Here is a 15,389-nt window from a genome sequence, read left to right on the forward strand (position 1 = left end):
TCCTCCAGCACCTCTTTCCCTCCCCCCCCCCCCTTCTCCTCCCCCCGCCGCCCCCCCCTCCCACCGCCCCCCGCGCCTCCCCCCGCTCCCCTCTTTCTTTTTTGCCCTCCCCCCCCCCCCCCCCCCCCCCCCCCCTCTCCACCAGCCTGTTCTACGCGATCCTTCGATCGCCGGCAGACACGGTCCGACATGTTCCCGTTTATCACGATCCTCGGCTCCGACGAGGAAAGTTACCTGATCCGGTGGCCGGCTCTTCAACGCTTCCACTTCTAACAGACTTCGCGAAGTTCGAGCGTTTTGGATTAATAAAATCGATAATAACGAATTACTTGTTCAATATTCTTAATTTTTCCGTAGATCTTAATACAGCGAGGACGAAGAATTTAATGATGAACAGTTCGGTGACGCGGCAGTCGAAGGGTTGACGTCATTCTTATCCATGGTTACAAGAAAAGTTAAAAAGATCTGATAAAATACAATCTCTGTTAAAAACAACGCTGTACATGAAATGTTACACTACTCGATCGATCCGTTACTATCGAACCACTTATTGAAAAGCCCTCGACCATATTTACCTTTGGCATTTGACGATCGTTCGGGAGAACGTACGAGAGATTTTTCTGACAAGTCGCGGCTTGACGCGGGAATCGAACGTCGTGGGCTCACCTTTTATCGTAACACGAATGAATAATCTAGCGGTTCCAGTAGTTCGGAATTAGCTTCGAGCAAATACGAAGCAGTTTCTAAACGTCGATGTTATCTGAGCCTGCCGCGGCTCCGACGACATTTTCACGAGCAGTGTCAAAATTTTCAAGGCGGCCGACCCTCATTCGGTTCGATCTTTCAAGCATGGCCTGATTGACACCTACTGTCACGTTTCCCCGCCAATCTCACCCCGCGAGATTCGCATTGCGACACCGATTGGCGAAAGGTAACGCCGGGATTCCCGGCGATCGGCGATGCTCGAAAGCTGCTTCGAAAACGGCTCGAAATTCAAACTGGCTATATCCCCGCTATTCTCTGACGTAACCACGACTCTTTCTATCGATCTTTCACTATCTTTTACTTCATTTCGTTTCTTTGTCTTCGGTCAGTAGGAAAAACAGCGCGTACTGCTCGGTAGCGTCGCGCGATGATCCCGGTCTCGGCGAAGAGTTCAAACGCGGCGGTATCGCAACGGTTTATTAGCATTCAGCAGCGTTGTGGACAGGGCCGCGGAACCTTGGTGTCAGCTACCGCGAAAGGTCGCGATTATCGAGGGCACCTGCGCGAACAGTTTCGAAGCGATAACGAGAACAGCCGTGGACCACGGTCAAGGCGACCGAGTGGATCTCCTTCGGGAACGGTCGAAAAATCGCGGCGACAATGGGGGAGCGGCTGCGAGGACAGCGGTAAAGAGAGATGAAAAGAGAGGAGAGCGAGAGCAAGAGAGACAGAGAGAGAAGCCGGTACGGTCTGCCTCCCGACGAATTATTCCGATCACGAACGGTCGCGCTTAACGAGACCGACGCTGATGGAAATCAACTATTCCCCGGAGTGCCCCGCCCGACATCTCGCGACGACCTCGTGGGTGGGTCGACAAACCGTTGGTCGGCGGACCATGGTGTTCGGCGATGGTCGTTTCGAGCCTCCGAGGATCCTTCGAATCACTCGTTGTTAACCTTATGGGTAAGGTTATAACATAACCTGACATAACCGAGGAGCAGCGGTCAAAGACGGAAACGCGACCTTAAAGAAAAGGGTCTCCGTCCGGTCGGAACGAGGATCACGGATCGGCAGAGTTTTGTTTGCTCGCGATCGCCGATGCCGTTTAACTCTTTACGAGAACTCCGCGATCCGGAGACTTTCCGTTGGATTAAAAAAGGAACGATTGGGTATTTGTCACGATTATTGTCGCACGCTGGCCTGTTTTTAACGGCACGGCAAACAGACGGTGTCGATTCATCACGCGGTCGTCGCCGTCGTGGTCTCGTGTTTGACGTCACGTCGAACCCGCCTCTCTTTGATCCGTTGTTCGAAAGAAAGTCGGATCCGAAGGGAATTTGCGACGCAAGCGTAGCCGGCGTTGTACACCTCGGCAGCACCGGCGTCGAGCGTACGCTCGAGAAGGTGCGAGAGAACGGGAGCAAAGTCTACGCCTCGCCTCGGCGATATCGCGCGCCGTTCCATTATTTGTCGCCCGCGATTGCACCGATGTGCCTCGTGAACGTCCGCGATCCGGCTATAAACGAGGAAAGTAAATTATGGCAATGGCACCGGGCTACGGTTGCCCAAGATAAATGACACCGGCCGCGGTACTTGCCGCGCGATAACCGCGAGATCAACGAGATATCCCCCCGGCGACCGGGAGATCGAGGCGGGATCACCGGGCGGATTTTCATCCAGTCGGACAGCGGAGAATGGTCCTCGGCTATGGCGAATTGGGCGAATGGCGTTAAAGCGCTGAGATTAGATTGCAAATATCGTATATGACCGCGGTACTGTTGATTTTCGGAAATTGAAGCGATAAAACGATTAACCGTGTTTACCATGGAATGTGTGCATCCCAGGCGATTAGCAGCGTGAGTCTGCGAATTCCCATGACAAAGTTGTCGCGGATTAGCGGCGAAACTACTGGGACTCGTCGCGTGTTCGAATTAGCATCTAAGCTACCGGAAGCCGAGGTGTTTGAGAAGCTGGAATAGCCGTTTCACGAGGATCGTTGTAATGAAACGGGTCCGGATGATACTCGGGAGGATTATTCCATGACAAAATTACAGTGTAAATGCCACCGGACGCGTGTTCGTGCAGAAATCTGCGGCGACGAAGACGTTGCGTGATAGACGAGCACCTGCGACGCGAAAAGCCGGCGGAGAAAGGGGGAGTAGTTCGCGCGCAAATTTTCACGCAAATCCGGCAATCCTTAGCACGCGCATCGGATCACCGTGCCACACTCTCGGCTTTGGGTCGGCGTTGACGAGCCGCCGAGCACCTAACCGAGTCTCTCTCGCTCCTCCTCCACGGCGGACGAACGACCGACCCCGACGATAAGACGTCGGTGGGCTCGACGCACGTGTCAATCATCAACTCGTCACGCGATACGCCGATGCGATCCTCCGGCAAGGTCGGATTTCCCCCCGCGTTCGCGTCCCCGGACCACCTGTTTCGCGGTTTTCTCCTCCTTTCTCTTCCTCTCTTCTCCACCAACCGCTTTCCCGTCGACGTCAAATCTGGGGAACCGTTATGAGCACGGCTCGACAATAATCGTAACCCGATGTTATCCACCGTTATCGCTGCTCGAGCCGCCTCGAGACTTTACATTGTTCGGCTACGCGTAGCGACGACTTCGACAATTACGAAAATATCTGGCTTAATTGCTCGACGGTGGAGAACATCGTTCGGCTAGAAAACGATCCTCTTCGAGATATTTCACTACGATGATAGAAATTTATTTGTTTCTCTCAACATCTTTTCGCTAAGCGTTTTAAGCATTTTAGCTAGTTTTAGTGTGAATTAATATACATTTTCGTTATGATATAATTTCGTTATCGGTCCATCAGTCGCTTGTTTTCTTTATCTGCATATTTCAAAGAGCTCGAACCGTTAGATTAACCGTCACGCACGATTTTTATTTTACATAATGATCACCGATTCGAACTCGAGTGTGTTATCGGGAATCGTGCACTTGCGGGCCACTTATTCGTAAGACACGTGCGAAACGTGCGTGTCGCAAATATAATTTACAGAACGCATCGATAAACGATTCATTTTTAACTTATCGAAGGCTTTCGTGCTCGGAGATAGCACGCCCGGACGATCTTGTTCGTGAAACGATACGAAAAAATCTATATTCCCGCGAAGATATATTTACGTCGCCCCCTCGTCGCTTTCCCTGATCGAGAAGGAATTCGCTTTAATTCCTCGACTCTCCGGCATGGTATTTATTCGGGGACAAGATTAACACTGATTTCCATTGCGATTGAACATTACACCGATGACTAGACGTCCTTTCGAAAATAAGGGATTAACTGGTGTTAACAATTGATTGTGTCCGATCGATTGTTCGTGGCGATACCGACATAATTCATGAACCGCACAACGATTTATCTCGAACAACGAAGCCTAATCATTTCTTCTGCGCTGCTTCTTGTTAGAAATTCTGAACACTTCAGATATCGTCGGCTTATTAACGCAACGCTCCGCGCGTCATGATCGAGGAGATTAGATTTCGTTACAAGGGATGAACTATTATTGGTTCCGGTACGGTAGACGGTGGTTCGTCGAAACTTTAGGTTGTCACGGGGGATCGTTTCGTCATCGATCGGTTGCTAGCATGCACGGGGCGTATCATTTCGAATACCGGTGATTCGGGGAACCGATTCGGTGGACAGTTATTTTCGAAGGCGATGGTTCGGTGCCGGTTGTCAGACGTCCGATCGTAAATCATTCAGGACCGTCGGTTCTCGCGTGGGCGTGTCGGCGACGTAGCTCGTCCGCAAGAGTAGCCCCGACCGACGATTTCGTGCTCGATTCGTGCACGATGCAGCTGGTACGGTGGTTTCTCGTCTTCGCGACGATTTCCCAGAACACTCGGACGCTGGCACTCGACGACGCGCTCGCGCGTTTCATCGTTGACTCGATCGATCTTCTATTCCCACCGATAACAGTATCGGCGCATCTCTGTCGGCTCGAACGAGGTAAGACAACTGGCCGGTCGAAATCGTGGGATTGCGCAACGACAAGCTCGGTGCAAACACGCGAGTCTTGCGTAGGCGGTCGAGCTTAATAACCGCGAATCTCTCTCTCTCTCTCTTGCTCTCGGAAGAGGCTGAGTCGGTTCGGACGCAATCGCGAGAACGAGCTACCCTCGCCGGAAGCCGATTCGACGAAAACGTGAACACGGCAGACGGAGCTGTTTCTATTAATTGAACACGGAAAAAGGTGTACGTCAGAGATATAATAGAATCATAGACAGAGGCCATAAATTCTCTCTCTCTCTCTGCTTCGTCAAAGATAAAACAATACATTGTCACCCAATACGGAAAAACTATGGTTGTCGTGTAGCGTGATCGAGTGCTCGAACATTTTCAACTGTGAACAAAGCAGATGTCACCGATGGAAAGATAAATGTTCTTGTCTTCGCCGCGGAGATAAAATGTCAAAATACTTTGTAGCGATACCCAGAGATTGTCAACCCTTGCGACACCTCCGGAAATTACGATTTCGCGTTTAACCGATTCGCGATTTCTCGTATTTTGCGCGAAGATAAATTAAATCGCGATGGACTATCGGTGTACGTACTTGTTTATACAAAGAAAACCAATTTACTCGTTTGGTATCTATTAAAAGACTTTTCAATGGCTCCGCTAATCAAACAGAAACATGAGAGCCTCCATGCAAAGATACAATTAGATTACGTCGCCGGCGATAACTTGTTGGCTTACGGCTGAAATTGTGACTGCCACTGAAAAACTTTGCCAACTAAATCCTTTGTCGTGAATCACTAGACGATAGATCGTTCGTTCTAACATTTTTACAAAGTATCGCGAGACGACCTTACTCGCTTTTGCGCTTAACTATAAGCCGGAGAATTTTTCTTTGCACACGATCCTATTGTTTCCTTCGCCGCGAGAATGTTTCAATTAATCGCGCTTCGTGTCTCGGATTTAGAGGATGCGATCAGACTGTCCCGCGAGATGTCCAGGACAGGGTTGATCCACGAGATCTATCTAAATTCGGATGATCGATTGGGCGACCCAGAGGATCATCAACTGTTGCGTGTGCTGGACCTGGACTGTGATTATGCGATTCCGATGCTGTTATCGGTGCGATCCGGATACAGTTCTCTTTTCTTCAATTTCACTGAGAATTAAATAAATCAAATAATCACAATTATATTCGTGTATCAACGAGTCGCTGTTCGCAGGCGAACGAGACCGAGATGTTCGCGGCTCCGAACAGATGGCTTCTGCTTCGAGATCGGCGATCGTCGAACCAGTCCGATCTCGAGTCGATCACAGATATCTTTCAAGACATGAGAATTCTCCCGGACAGCGAGGTGTTCGTGGCGGTATCTCGAGAGAATTTCACCGAGATCCGGTCTATCTACAGGCGAAGTCTTTCGAGCGAGGTGGTACTGGAGGATCGAGGGAATTGGACGACCGATCGTGGACTGAAGACGGGGCAACCGATTCCGACATCGCGACGCCGACGGGATCTACGCGGGACTCTGCTAAAGTCCTGCATCGTGGTATCCGAGAATAATTTCGCGGCGCATACGCGCGAAATCCAGTCGATTCCGACCGTTCTTTCCATTGGGTCGATCGATCAACAATGATGGATCGTAGAAGCGCGCGCGCGCGCTATTCCCTAGCACCTTGATAAGATAGGAAAATCTCCGTGATCAGATAACGGGGTTTTTCTAATCTTCCCACCGTTTTTCTAACGGTGGCCGTACACGAAACAAAACGAATCGAATCGAATGGTATCTGGTTAGCGCCGTCGGGATCGACGGTGGATTTACGAGTGTGAGTCCGCGCACCGATAAATCAGCCGGGTGCATTTGCGTTCATAGATGACCGATCCCGATACGATCAACCACTTAACCGATTACGGAAATAAGCATATAGATGCCGTGACGAAGGCCAATTATGCCTGGGTACTGATCATGGTGGCTAGAATGAACGCGACGTGAGTATGTCCCTCTCTTGTTTCCCCGTGACCTCCAACGACAACGACACCTTTGTCTTTAACGGTGGAATGCGCGAATTAGAGAGCGAGAGAAACATCTGGCGCAAGGTCACCAAGGCGATCTAATCGAATTTAAAAATCTAGCCGGTCTATGAGTCTCCTCGAAGGAGACACTATTCTCCCTCGTTAGCGTCGCGCGGAGCTGTCGAGGAAGACAGTGATCGCGGTGGGGAGACACGGTTGTCATGGTTGGCTGGGCCGTCTATTGTGCGGAGGCGGTAAAACGTCTCGAGGAAAATAGGACACACGCTGGCTCACGAAATTATTCGAATATCCTTTAACCTCGAAAGACTGATGAAAAGACTTAAAACACCAATCTATTTAACAATCTTTTTACGTTTTAAAAAGTGTTCGAATACTGTCGTAAACTACTGTTACATGTAGTTTGCAAACGCTTACCTTCCAGTATAGATATCTGTACAACAAACTCGTGGGGATATGGGAACGAAAACGGCACGTGGAGTGGGATGACGGGGATGCTGCAGCGTCGCGAGATCGACATAGGTGGTACAGGCTTGTTCATCGTGACGGAGCGACTGGGCATAGTGGAGTACGTCCAACTGTACACGCGAATGCGGTGAGGGAATACACGTACTAAAGGTATTTACATAGGAAAATCCCCAACTCAGTAATTTGAGCCATCAACCATTTAACAAATCTAATTAAGAAAGCTATGAGAAACCGTGTGATACGTACCTTTGCTCTAGGTATTTCTAGGTAATTTCAGAGTCGGGGATTGTTCCATTTTTGTAACTAGCTGTATCACAGGTGGGCCTTCATATTCCGTCAACCTCTGCTGTCTTCGGTAAGCAACATTTTCACGTTGCCATTTCACCGGTCCGTCTGGTACGCAATAGGCGTGTTTCTGCTGGTGGTCCTAGTAATGCTGGTCTTGTCGACCAAATGGGAGTTCTATAGGGGTACATCCGAGTATTGGGAGTCGTTGAACCCGGCGGAACAAACGTTCAGCGACAACCTGATGGTCCTGATGGGCGCCGTGGCCCAACAAGGTAGTCTAGCTTTCGCAATTGTCACGGTTTTCCGGTAGTCAAAAGTCTATGGATCCACAAAAAGTATATTCTACTATTAGCTGATGCGCGACTATTATCAAGGCATTACTGTAATTCTGCTCGCCAATCCAACAGGTTATTACTACGAGCCATACAGAGTTCCACCACGCATCGTCACACTCATGCTACTGATCGCCGCCATGAGCCTGTACGCTTCTTACACGGCCAATATCGTCACCCTGCTTCAGTCCTCTACTGACATGATTAAAACTTCGGCCGACTTGCTGACCTCTCCGTTGAAGTTGGGAGCGCAAGATATCGTCTATGCTCGTCACTATTTCTCGGTAGGTTAGAGCAGCTGCCCGATACCCTCTCTGGTTTATGACTCTTCTAAGAGTGCTTCGACTATGTAGAAATTTCGGGACCCGATCAAAAGGGAGATCGTAGAACAAAAGATCGAGCCGAAAGGTGGCAAACACACCTGGATGAATCTGTCCGAAGGAATATACCGTATGAGAACCGAGCTGTTTGCGATGCACGCAGATCTAGGCGCTGCTTACCACCTTATACAGAACACGTTCCTGGAGGATGAAAAGTGTGGCATCAAGGAAATCGACTTTCTAAATCACAAGGATCCGCTGCTGGTGATTCAGAAAGGATCACCGTACAGGGAGCTGATTAGGAACGCGTAAGATTCGTAGGTGGCACAGTGGGGAGGTGTCCGGTTGCGTAGAGTCGGCCGGTGAATCGCTTCGGACGGTTTTCAGAGCTCTTCGGCTGCACGAGACCGGATTAAAACACAGGGACGAGCATCTGCTGTTTACAGGCAGGCCCAAGTGCCAGGGACAGACTAATTTCATCAGCATCGGGATCACCGAGTGTTACTTCGCGTTGGTCTCGATGGGTTATGGAGCGTTGTTGAGTCTATTCGTATTCATGTTGGAACTGCTGTGGCACAACTGGTACAGTCGTCGCCAAGGAAACCAGTTCTCTACTCTTCTAATCCTTTCTGTCGTTCCGTAGGAGACACCGGCCGACCAAGATAGAATGGCCTCTAGGAGAACCGGTGTTCGATAGCGCTGTCGAACAATGTCCGGATACAGAAAAAGGAATCGAGCCCGTGCAGTGAACAAGTAGAAATTGTAATAAATAGAAAACCTTTCTATGCACAAGGTATGTACAACAGCAGGGGTTAAACTCGAGTCGGTAAAAAGTGCTGATAGTAACTTTTCGTGAACTCTAGCATCAGGTCGACAGTGCAATGGGGAAGGTCGTCGACACATCTCGCCGGATTGCCAGCGACCCGAGAAAACGGAGGCACAATAGTTTCCGGCGGTACCACCGCGCCATCCTCGATATAACAGCAATCCTTGAGGATACTTCTCCTTCCCTGTATAATGAAATCGTGTTACTTCATGCTGTGGAAAGCTGCAAATAAAACTGTCGCCAGTGTACGTACAATTACTGCGTCTTTTCCAATGTATATGTAAGAACCGACCATCGCGGCATTTACTACTGCACGCTCTCCGACAAATACATGATCCCCCATTGTCAGTGGGAAGAAGGCAACCCTGAATAAAAAAAGTTTCACTGTAGATCAAAGTCGTGGAAATAATTTAACATCGAGGATATGTGACTAAACCATAGTCCTTTGAAAATCAACGAGTACAAACCCCCTGCTAAACTTTTTGAAGGGAGGTCTAATAATGGCATTCTTGCTGATGATGCAGTAACGTCCAGTCCTCACATTCGCCAGATCGCCACGAATAATGGCGTCTGATTGTACAATCACCTTCCCGTGTAAAACAATATTTTGGGAACCGCATAGAACAGTCTGCCTGCTAACTTTATTTCCCGACGCCTGAAACTCAGAAAAACGAGAGGTTATGACTACTGCCCTTTGTTTAACAGCCGTTTCTGTATTATAACTCTTTTCTACTCACCGTCTCGACGTATTCTGCTTTGCTGTAATAAACGTCCTGAGGTTCCATGATGTTCATTTGAATCGTAAATGTATTATCACAACGAATACTTTGAATCCAAAGCTTCTTCTGTCACTACGACACGTCTGTCATGGCGATGTACTGCGAACTGCGCATGTGATCATGGCGACGCGTTGCGCAGTCTATCACACTATAAGCAGCTATAGCGGTAAACTTGAATATGATAAATTGCTAGGCAAAAGGGCGTTTCGTCTTAGATCAATTAATTGGATTCATCGGTAAGTTTGTGTTGCAACCTTTGGTTTCAGCGCTGTGATATTTTATATCTTTTATTATTACTGGTATATACTTATTTAAAATTGTTCTTTCAGGGAAATCGTTTCAAATCTGAACTTTGTCGTCATCTTGCGTCAATAATATGAACTTCGATATCAGATTTGAATCTGCCGAATTTTCGCGCGCTTCTATATCATGACATATTGTCACGCACTCTAAGCGAAGTTAACTTTTCATTAATTTCACTCTATATGGGTTATAGATTAATTAAAGACGAAATTATATTTTCTATGAAAGCCTGCAGTTTGCATTTTGAAACAAGAAGCCTGTAATACGTTCATCATGGCAGTACGTGTCCATCTTTGCAACCTTTCACCAACACAGTGTAGAAGTAGACTATCATTACGCGAATTACAGGTTTCTTATTCCGAAGAACAAACCATGGTACTCAAATTACCGTTCGTCCTCGATGCCATCGAACGCACGACTGTATCAAATTAATAGCGCCCATTTGTTCCGTATGTTTTGATGTCCCGGCACCATGGAAACGAGACGTGGGAGGGTGGGTTAGAATCTAACAAGGTATGCAACCGGATCGTCATCGACGTCGTCGTAGATCGTCGACACAAGTGTCCCGAATCTATGGACTCGGCTGTTCAAATCTTACCTGGGAACAGATGAGATGTCGTTGTTCAAGACAAAAGAGTGGTGGAGAACCACGTGCGGCGCGAACGAGACATTTGATAGACGATGTCTGTTGGTGACACCGTTGTTCGGGGAAGAAATGAAGGATGTACTCTTGGTGGGTAGTCACGACGGTTATCTGAGAATCTACAGGCCTTCTTCCGAGTGGGTCGAAGAAACAAAGGCTCCGAGTAACTACAAGTCCACTGACACGATGATCGAGATGAGGATCGGCGACTGCATCATGGACATTCGAACCGGAAAGTTCGTCTCGTGAGTACCAACACGTCGCGGGAAATTTAAATCCGTGGAATAAAAAAATGATTGATTTCAGGGGCTCGCAGGATCTTCGGCTGGCGATATTGACTTCCACGAAGTTGGTAGTCTACAACGTGAATTTGGCGGATGGTTCCACGGAATACGGTTTGTTATTGAAGAAAAATTTATATATTGCTAAATCTACAATATTTCGAAGTTTAGCCGCGGTCATGAACTGTTGATTTTTGTTTTATTTATCACTGATTTTTCGCGGTTAGGGAAAAAGGGTTGCCTTGTTAAAGGGGCGCGAGATGTCGAGGCGGGTTGCCTAGTCAAAGGGACATGGCTCAAACGGACTGAATTCCTTGTTAAAAGGGTACGAAATGAGCATGCGGATTGCCTAGTTAAGGGGGTAACGCTGAGACCAGGAGATAGTCTATGCAAAGGAACTCGAAGTGTCAAACCGGTTGCCTAACGAAAGGGACAGGTGGATCACAAGCGCGTTGTTTGCTAGAAGCGGTTTTCTCGATGCATCTCTGACGACGGGTTAACGTCGCGACGAGTTCAGAGATCGCTACGGTTGTGTTTACCGAGGATGATTCTCGGTTGCGCCTGACGAGAACCTTTCTCTTTTCTGGCTAAAAGACGATCGACTCTGGTCGACTCGCCGACACAGATTCATCCCGTAAACGCTCAGTCTCATTCGGCAGGAGATCGCTGTGACTTGAAAGTTGCATACGAGCATTTGTTGCCGCGGTACCCGGTGTCCCTGACCACGGGACCCTTTGGCGGCGTCCGTGGTAGGGACTTCCTCTGCGTGCAGTGCATCGACGGCACGCTCCTCTTCTACGAACAGGAAATATTTGCATTCAAACAGGTCCTCAAGAACCGATTGCTACCCGAGCCCATCGTCTACGTCGCGCGGAACGACTTGTTCGTCACCACGAGCACATCCTGGTACATCGAGTGTTACAGGCATGTTCCCTTCTCTCTTATGTACCTTCTCCTAAAAATACTCAGTAATAAATGTTGGGTTTGAGATTGGTTTACAAGCGTAGGGAGTTACTACAGGTACCAAAGCATGGCAGAATGGATGCGAAGGGATGCAAGACGTGGCAGCGAAGACTCCGTCGACAACAACGTCGACCACGACCTGCTACAACGGGAACAAGGTCGCGTCGAGGCGGACCGATTGGAGCCCGATTGGACTTACAACATCGGGGAAGCAATCTTGGACATCCAGGCAGTTACGCTGACCAGCTTCGAGACGGGAATCGTGGTCCTCGCCGAACGGCACCTTTACTGCTTGAAGGACAATTGCGCGTTGGTCAAGTACGCCAAGAGACTCGAGTATAAGCCGCTTTGTTGTCGAGCATACGTTATTGGTAACAATTTTGAGACACATTTTCATAATTTTGGAAGTTTCAATTCTCATGAGCCTTCTTAATCGATTACAGAGCCGGACGGAAAGCTGATGGTGATCGTAGTGGCTGACACGAGCACGCTGATGATTTACGAGGGCACCAGACTCAAGTGGTCGGCACAGCTGCCCTTTGCTCCGGTGGCCATCGCCAGGGCCCACCTACAGGTAAAACTCGCGGGTTGCACCGCTAAGAGAGGGCTGCAAAGCGAAAGACCATGCTCAAGCTTGGGCGAACAATGCCGGCAATTATCGTTTCAACGTTATCTGACGGTTATCGCCGCGCGCAGCGCCGAGCAAGGTTGCCCCGTCGTCGTTTTTCCGGAAGATACTAACTGCCGGTTATTAATTGGCTCGATACGACGGTTCGTCTGCGGCACGAGCCAACACCGTGCTCCGGCTGCGGGTGATGATCCCCTTGATGTTCTGTTTTCAGCATCTACAAGGTGCGATCATCGCGTTGTCTGACGACGGCCGATTGGAGGCCTGTTATCTGGGTGCGGAACCCGGCCTGTTCGTGGCGCCACCCCTGCACTCGAGAGGATACGACTACACGGCAGCGGAAAGTCAGCTCGCGGAGCTCAGAGCACTTTTGCAAAAGACGAAGTCTTCGGGTAAGTCGCGCAATAGTTTCCATGCAGAGTATTGCGGTAACGATTGCACGCGTTTGAACAGAGGATCAAGCTAAGGACGCGATGGCAGATGCGGAGCTGATTGTCGCGATAAACGTCTCGCCTGATCTTGAGTCTTTGGGCCGGCCCATGGACGATGACGACGATAGCCACGACAAAGAGGATCGACCAATTGCCTGCAAGGTGTCCATAGAGCTGTCCTCGTACGCGTGCCTTCTTGACGTTCAAATCTGCGTGGAAGTTTGCAAGCCGCTAGTGGCGACACAGGATTTTCACGTTGTCCCGAACCTACGTAAGCAACGGAGTCATCATCTCTAGAATTAACTATAGTTTAGGCGAAACAATGTAAAATTTACCTGGAAGAGAGAAACGAAGGATGACTGTTAAAAGCAGGGGCAAGAAAACCACGACCACTTTGTCTAGACCACACCTACTCGTAGTATTTTACTTCAGCTTTCCTAGAACACACAGAAATAGTATTTAGAAACGTTAAGTGGATAATAATTGCTTTCTTCCAGGTGGTCGATACAATCTGGAGACAACGGTCTACGTGAATGGCGATTTGCCGCCGATTTCTTGTGGGATCAGCGTGATCGTCACTTATCGGAGAGATTCTGAAGATGGACGGCTCCGGATCGTCAGGAAGACCAGCCAATTGCCGCTGAAGATGATGCTGAAGTGCTGTCCACCTGAAAGCGCGACCGCCTTTACAACTGTGATTAAACGCAACGATCCACTCGTCGGTCTGAACCATCTGTTCCCCGGTAAGCATTGAACTCTGCCCGATCCCAATTCCTTGAAGAGTGTGAGGCGAGCCGACAGCCAGGATCTCCTACGGTGTTCGAGAAATTACGATCAGGATCGAGAGGTTCCGGCCCGCTGCAGAGTCGGCAGGATACGCCATACGTTGCCGCAGCCTAATACGATAATAGCCGTCCCGGTACGACTGTTCGGTGTTTTCTTTTTTTGCGGTCGGCCCACGTTCAGAAGGGGCAGTATACGCCGTAATCGCTATACTTCAGGAACAGAATGTCTAAACTAGCCCCGACGAGAAATTTCGTTCGCAAAATTTGGTTCGCACGGTTGATGATCAGAAGGGTCTAAAAAGATTGTCGAATAAATTGCTTCGAATTTAAAGAATTTTTCAAGGGGTGGTCACTCGGCGATCGAAGCTTCGATCGATTTAATAAAGATATTGAATAAAAGATGACACGTTGCTACCCTTTTTTACAGAGTTTACGACCAACAGGACGCAGGGGCAGAAGCAGAATTGGAACGCTGTGGGGCTGCGGCACTCGGGCAACGGCAACGTGGTCACAATCGTTTCCGGCAACGCGAGCAATCGGTATCGTGTGCAGTCGAGCGACGGATTATCTACGACCTTGGTGGTCCAACAGCTGATCAACAGGCTGGAAGAGAAATCGCCAGGGGGTCTGTCGGCATCTATCGGTCAGAATCACCTTCGACTGATCCAATCCCGAGTAGAGGCTCACTTTCTGGCTCGCCGAAAAATCGAGGGGATAACGGTGAGGTTGCGATCCCTCTCGCTACTAATCTACCGGAAACTCATGGTTATACATTCTTTTTTTTAATGGTAGAACGAAATCGGACTGCTCACCGTTCAGTTGAGAAACATCGAGAAAAAGATCCTGCGTAACGTGCGCGAAAGGAACACTGCAACCCTTGCTGACACCGGGCTGCCGTTTCTCCTGGAAGCGACCTGTGGTTCCATTTTCACACGCCTCGAGGATCTCATTGCTGCCAGAGCGGTAAGCTTGCGGATGGAAACCTGCAAGATTGCACATGACTTAGAGAAGCAAGAATATTTGGAACAAAGTTTTTTCGAATATGCATTTCGCATTGCAGGAGCGAGATCAAACCAGCCATGAGCTCTACGGTAGCTGTAGATTGCTGTTATTGCTATTGCGGATAAACACGAGCCAAGAGAAGTATGCGGCGATCGAGGCTGCAATCGGTTTCGACGCTTGTCCCTGCGACCGATTCGTAAGTAGACTTCTCTGTTCGGTGAGATCTCGAAAGTTCTCGAGAAGTCAGCTTTTCCTCGAACGTTCTCGCCACCTGTCGATTCATTGCACACCAGGACTGGGAAGAGATCGCCGACGCGACGCTGACCACCGTACTCAGATCCATTTCCAAGAAGCCCGCTGTCTCCGAGTCGAAACCATCGACATGGAACGCAATGGCGCCCATCGCCTCTACCAAAGAGCTGGTTAGACTCAAGAAACGCTTGGCACACGCGATCGAGCGCGTAGACGAGACGAATGGGTCCGACATCGTGGAGGTCGAACCCGGTGACCAAAATGAATCTTCCCTGGGCTAAACAATAGACCCCCAACGGGAATCCAAGGACTTCTATGTGCACCGACGTTCACTGCTGTATCGCTAAATCCTCGGAAATAGAAGTTTCTTTAACTTC

At 49.2% G+C, this 15,389-nt stretch overlaps 3 protein-coding genes across 4 annotated transcripts in view; 1 reads left to right on the top strand and 2 right to left on the bottom strand.

Annotated features, from left to right (window-relative positions):
* Picot (putative inorganic phosphate cotransporter protein picot) overlaps positions 1 to 7,510 on the bottom strand; it is a 30,453-nt gene extending 22,943 nt beyond the window's left edge. The window contains exon 1 of the mRNA XM_078189972.1: positions 7,426 to 7,510. The gene's annotated coding sequence lies outside the window, so the exon portion shown is untranslated. The remainder of the gene's footprint in view (positions 1 to 7,425) is intronic.
* On the top strand, positions 3,033 to 15,389 carry LOC144475140 (protein PTHB1). The gene is made up of 23 exons (XM_078190718.1): positions 3,033 to 4,676; positions 5,650 to 5,804; positions 5,906 to 6,229; positions 6,554 to 6,669; positions 7,136 to 7,306; positions 7,498 to 7,739; positions 7,875 to 8,083; positions 8,153 to 8,427; positions 8,507 to 8,701; positions 8,763 to 8,864; positions 9,387 to 9,513; positions 10,575 to 10,915; positions 10,977 to 11,065; positions 11,611 to 11,875; positions 11,972 to 12,285; positions 12,358 to 12,488; positions 12,757 to 12,934; positions 12,996 to 13,244; positions 13,471 to 13,716; positions 14,186 to 14,478; positions 14,551 to 14,721; positions 14,819 to 14,956; positions 15,054 to 15,389. The coding sequence occupies exons 1-23, from the start codon at positions 4,520 to 4,522 to the stop codon at positions 15,291 to 15,293; spliced, it is 4,728 nt and encodes a 1,575-aa protein (XP_078046844.1). The 5' UTR covers positions 3,033 to 4,519; the 3' UTR covers positions 15,294 to 15,389.
* Positions 7,787 to 10,830, bottom strand: LOC144474755 (dynactin subunit 5-like). Of its 2 annotated transcripts, none has more exons than XM_078189974.1 (5): positions 9,683 to 9,847; positions 9,413 to 9,600; positions 9,199 to 9,310; positions 8,898 to 9,129; positions 7,787 to 8,818 (listed from the first exon to the last, which is right to left on the bottom strand). In XM_078189974.1, exons 1-4 carry the CDS (start codon positions 9,737 to 9,739, stop codon positions 8,932 to 8,934), a joined length of 555 nt encoding a protein of 184 aa, XP_078046100.1. In that variant the 5' UTR covers positions 9,740 to 9,847; the 3' UTR covers positions 7,787 to 8,818; positions 8,898 to 8,931. The 2 variants fall into 2 exon arrangements, with proteins under 2 accessions (XP_078046100.1, XP_078046099.1); XM_078189973.1 differs by lacking the exon at positions 7,787 to 8,818 and adding an exon at positions 10,626 to 10,830 and having other exon boundaries at positions 8,861 to 9,129; positions 9,683 to 9,882.

Source organism: Augochlora pura, chromosome 9, assembly GCF_028453695.1.
Source record: "Augochlora pura isolate Apur16 chromosome 9, APUR_v2.2.1, whole genome shotgun sequence".
Classification (NCBI taxonomy): Eukaryota; Metazoa; Arthropoda; class Insecta; order Hymenoptera; family Halictidae; genus Augochlora; species Augochlora pura.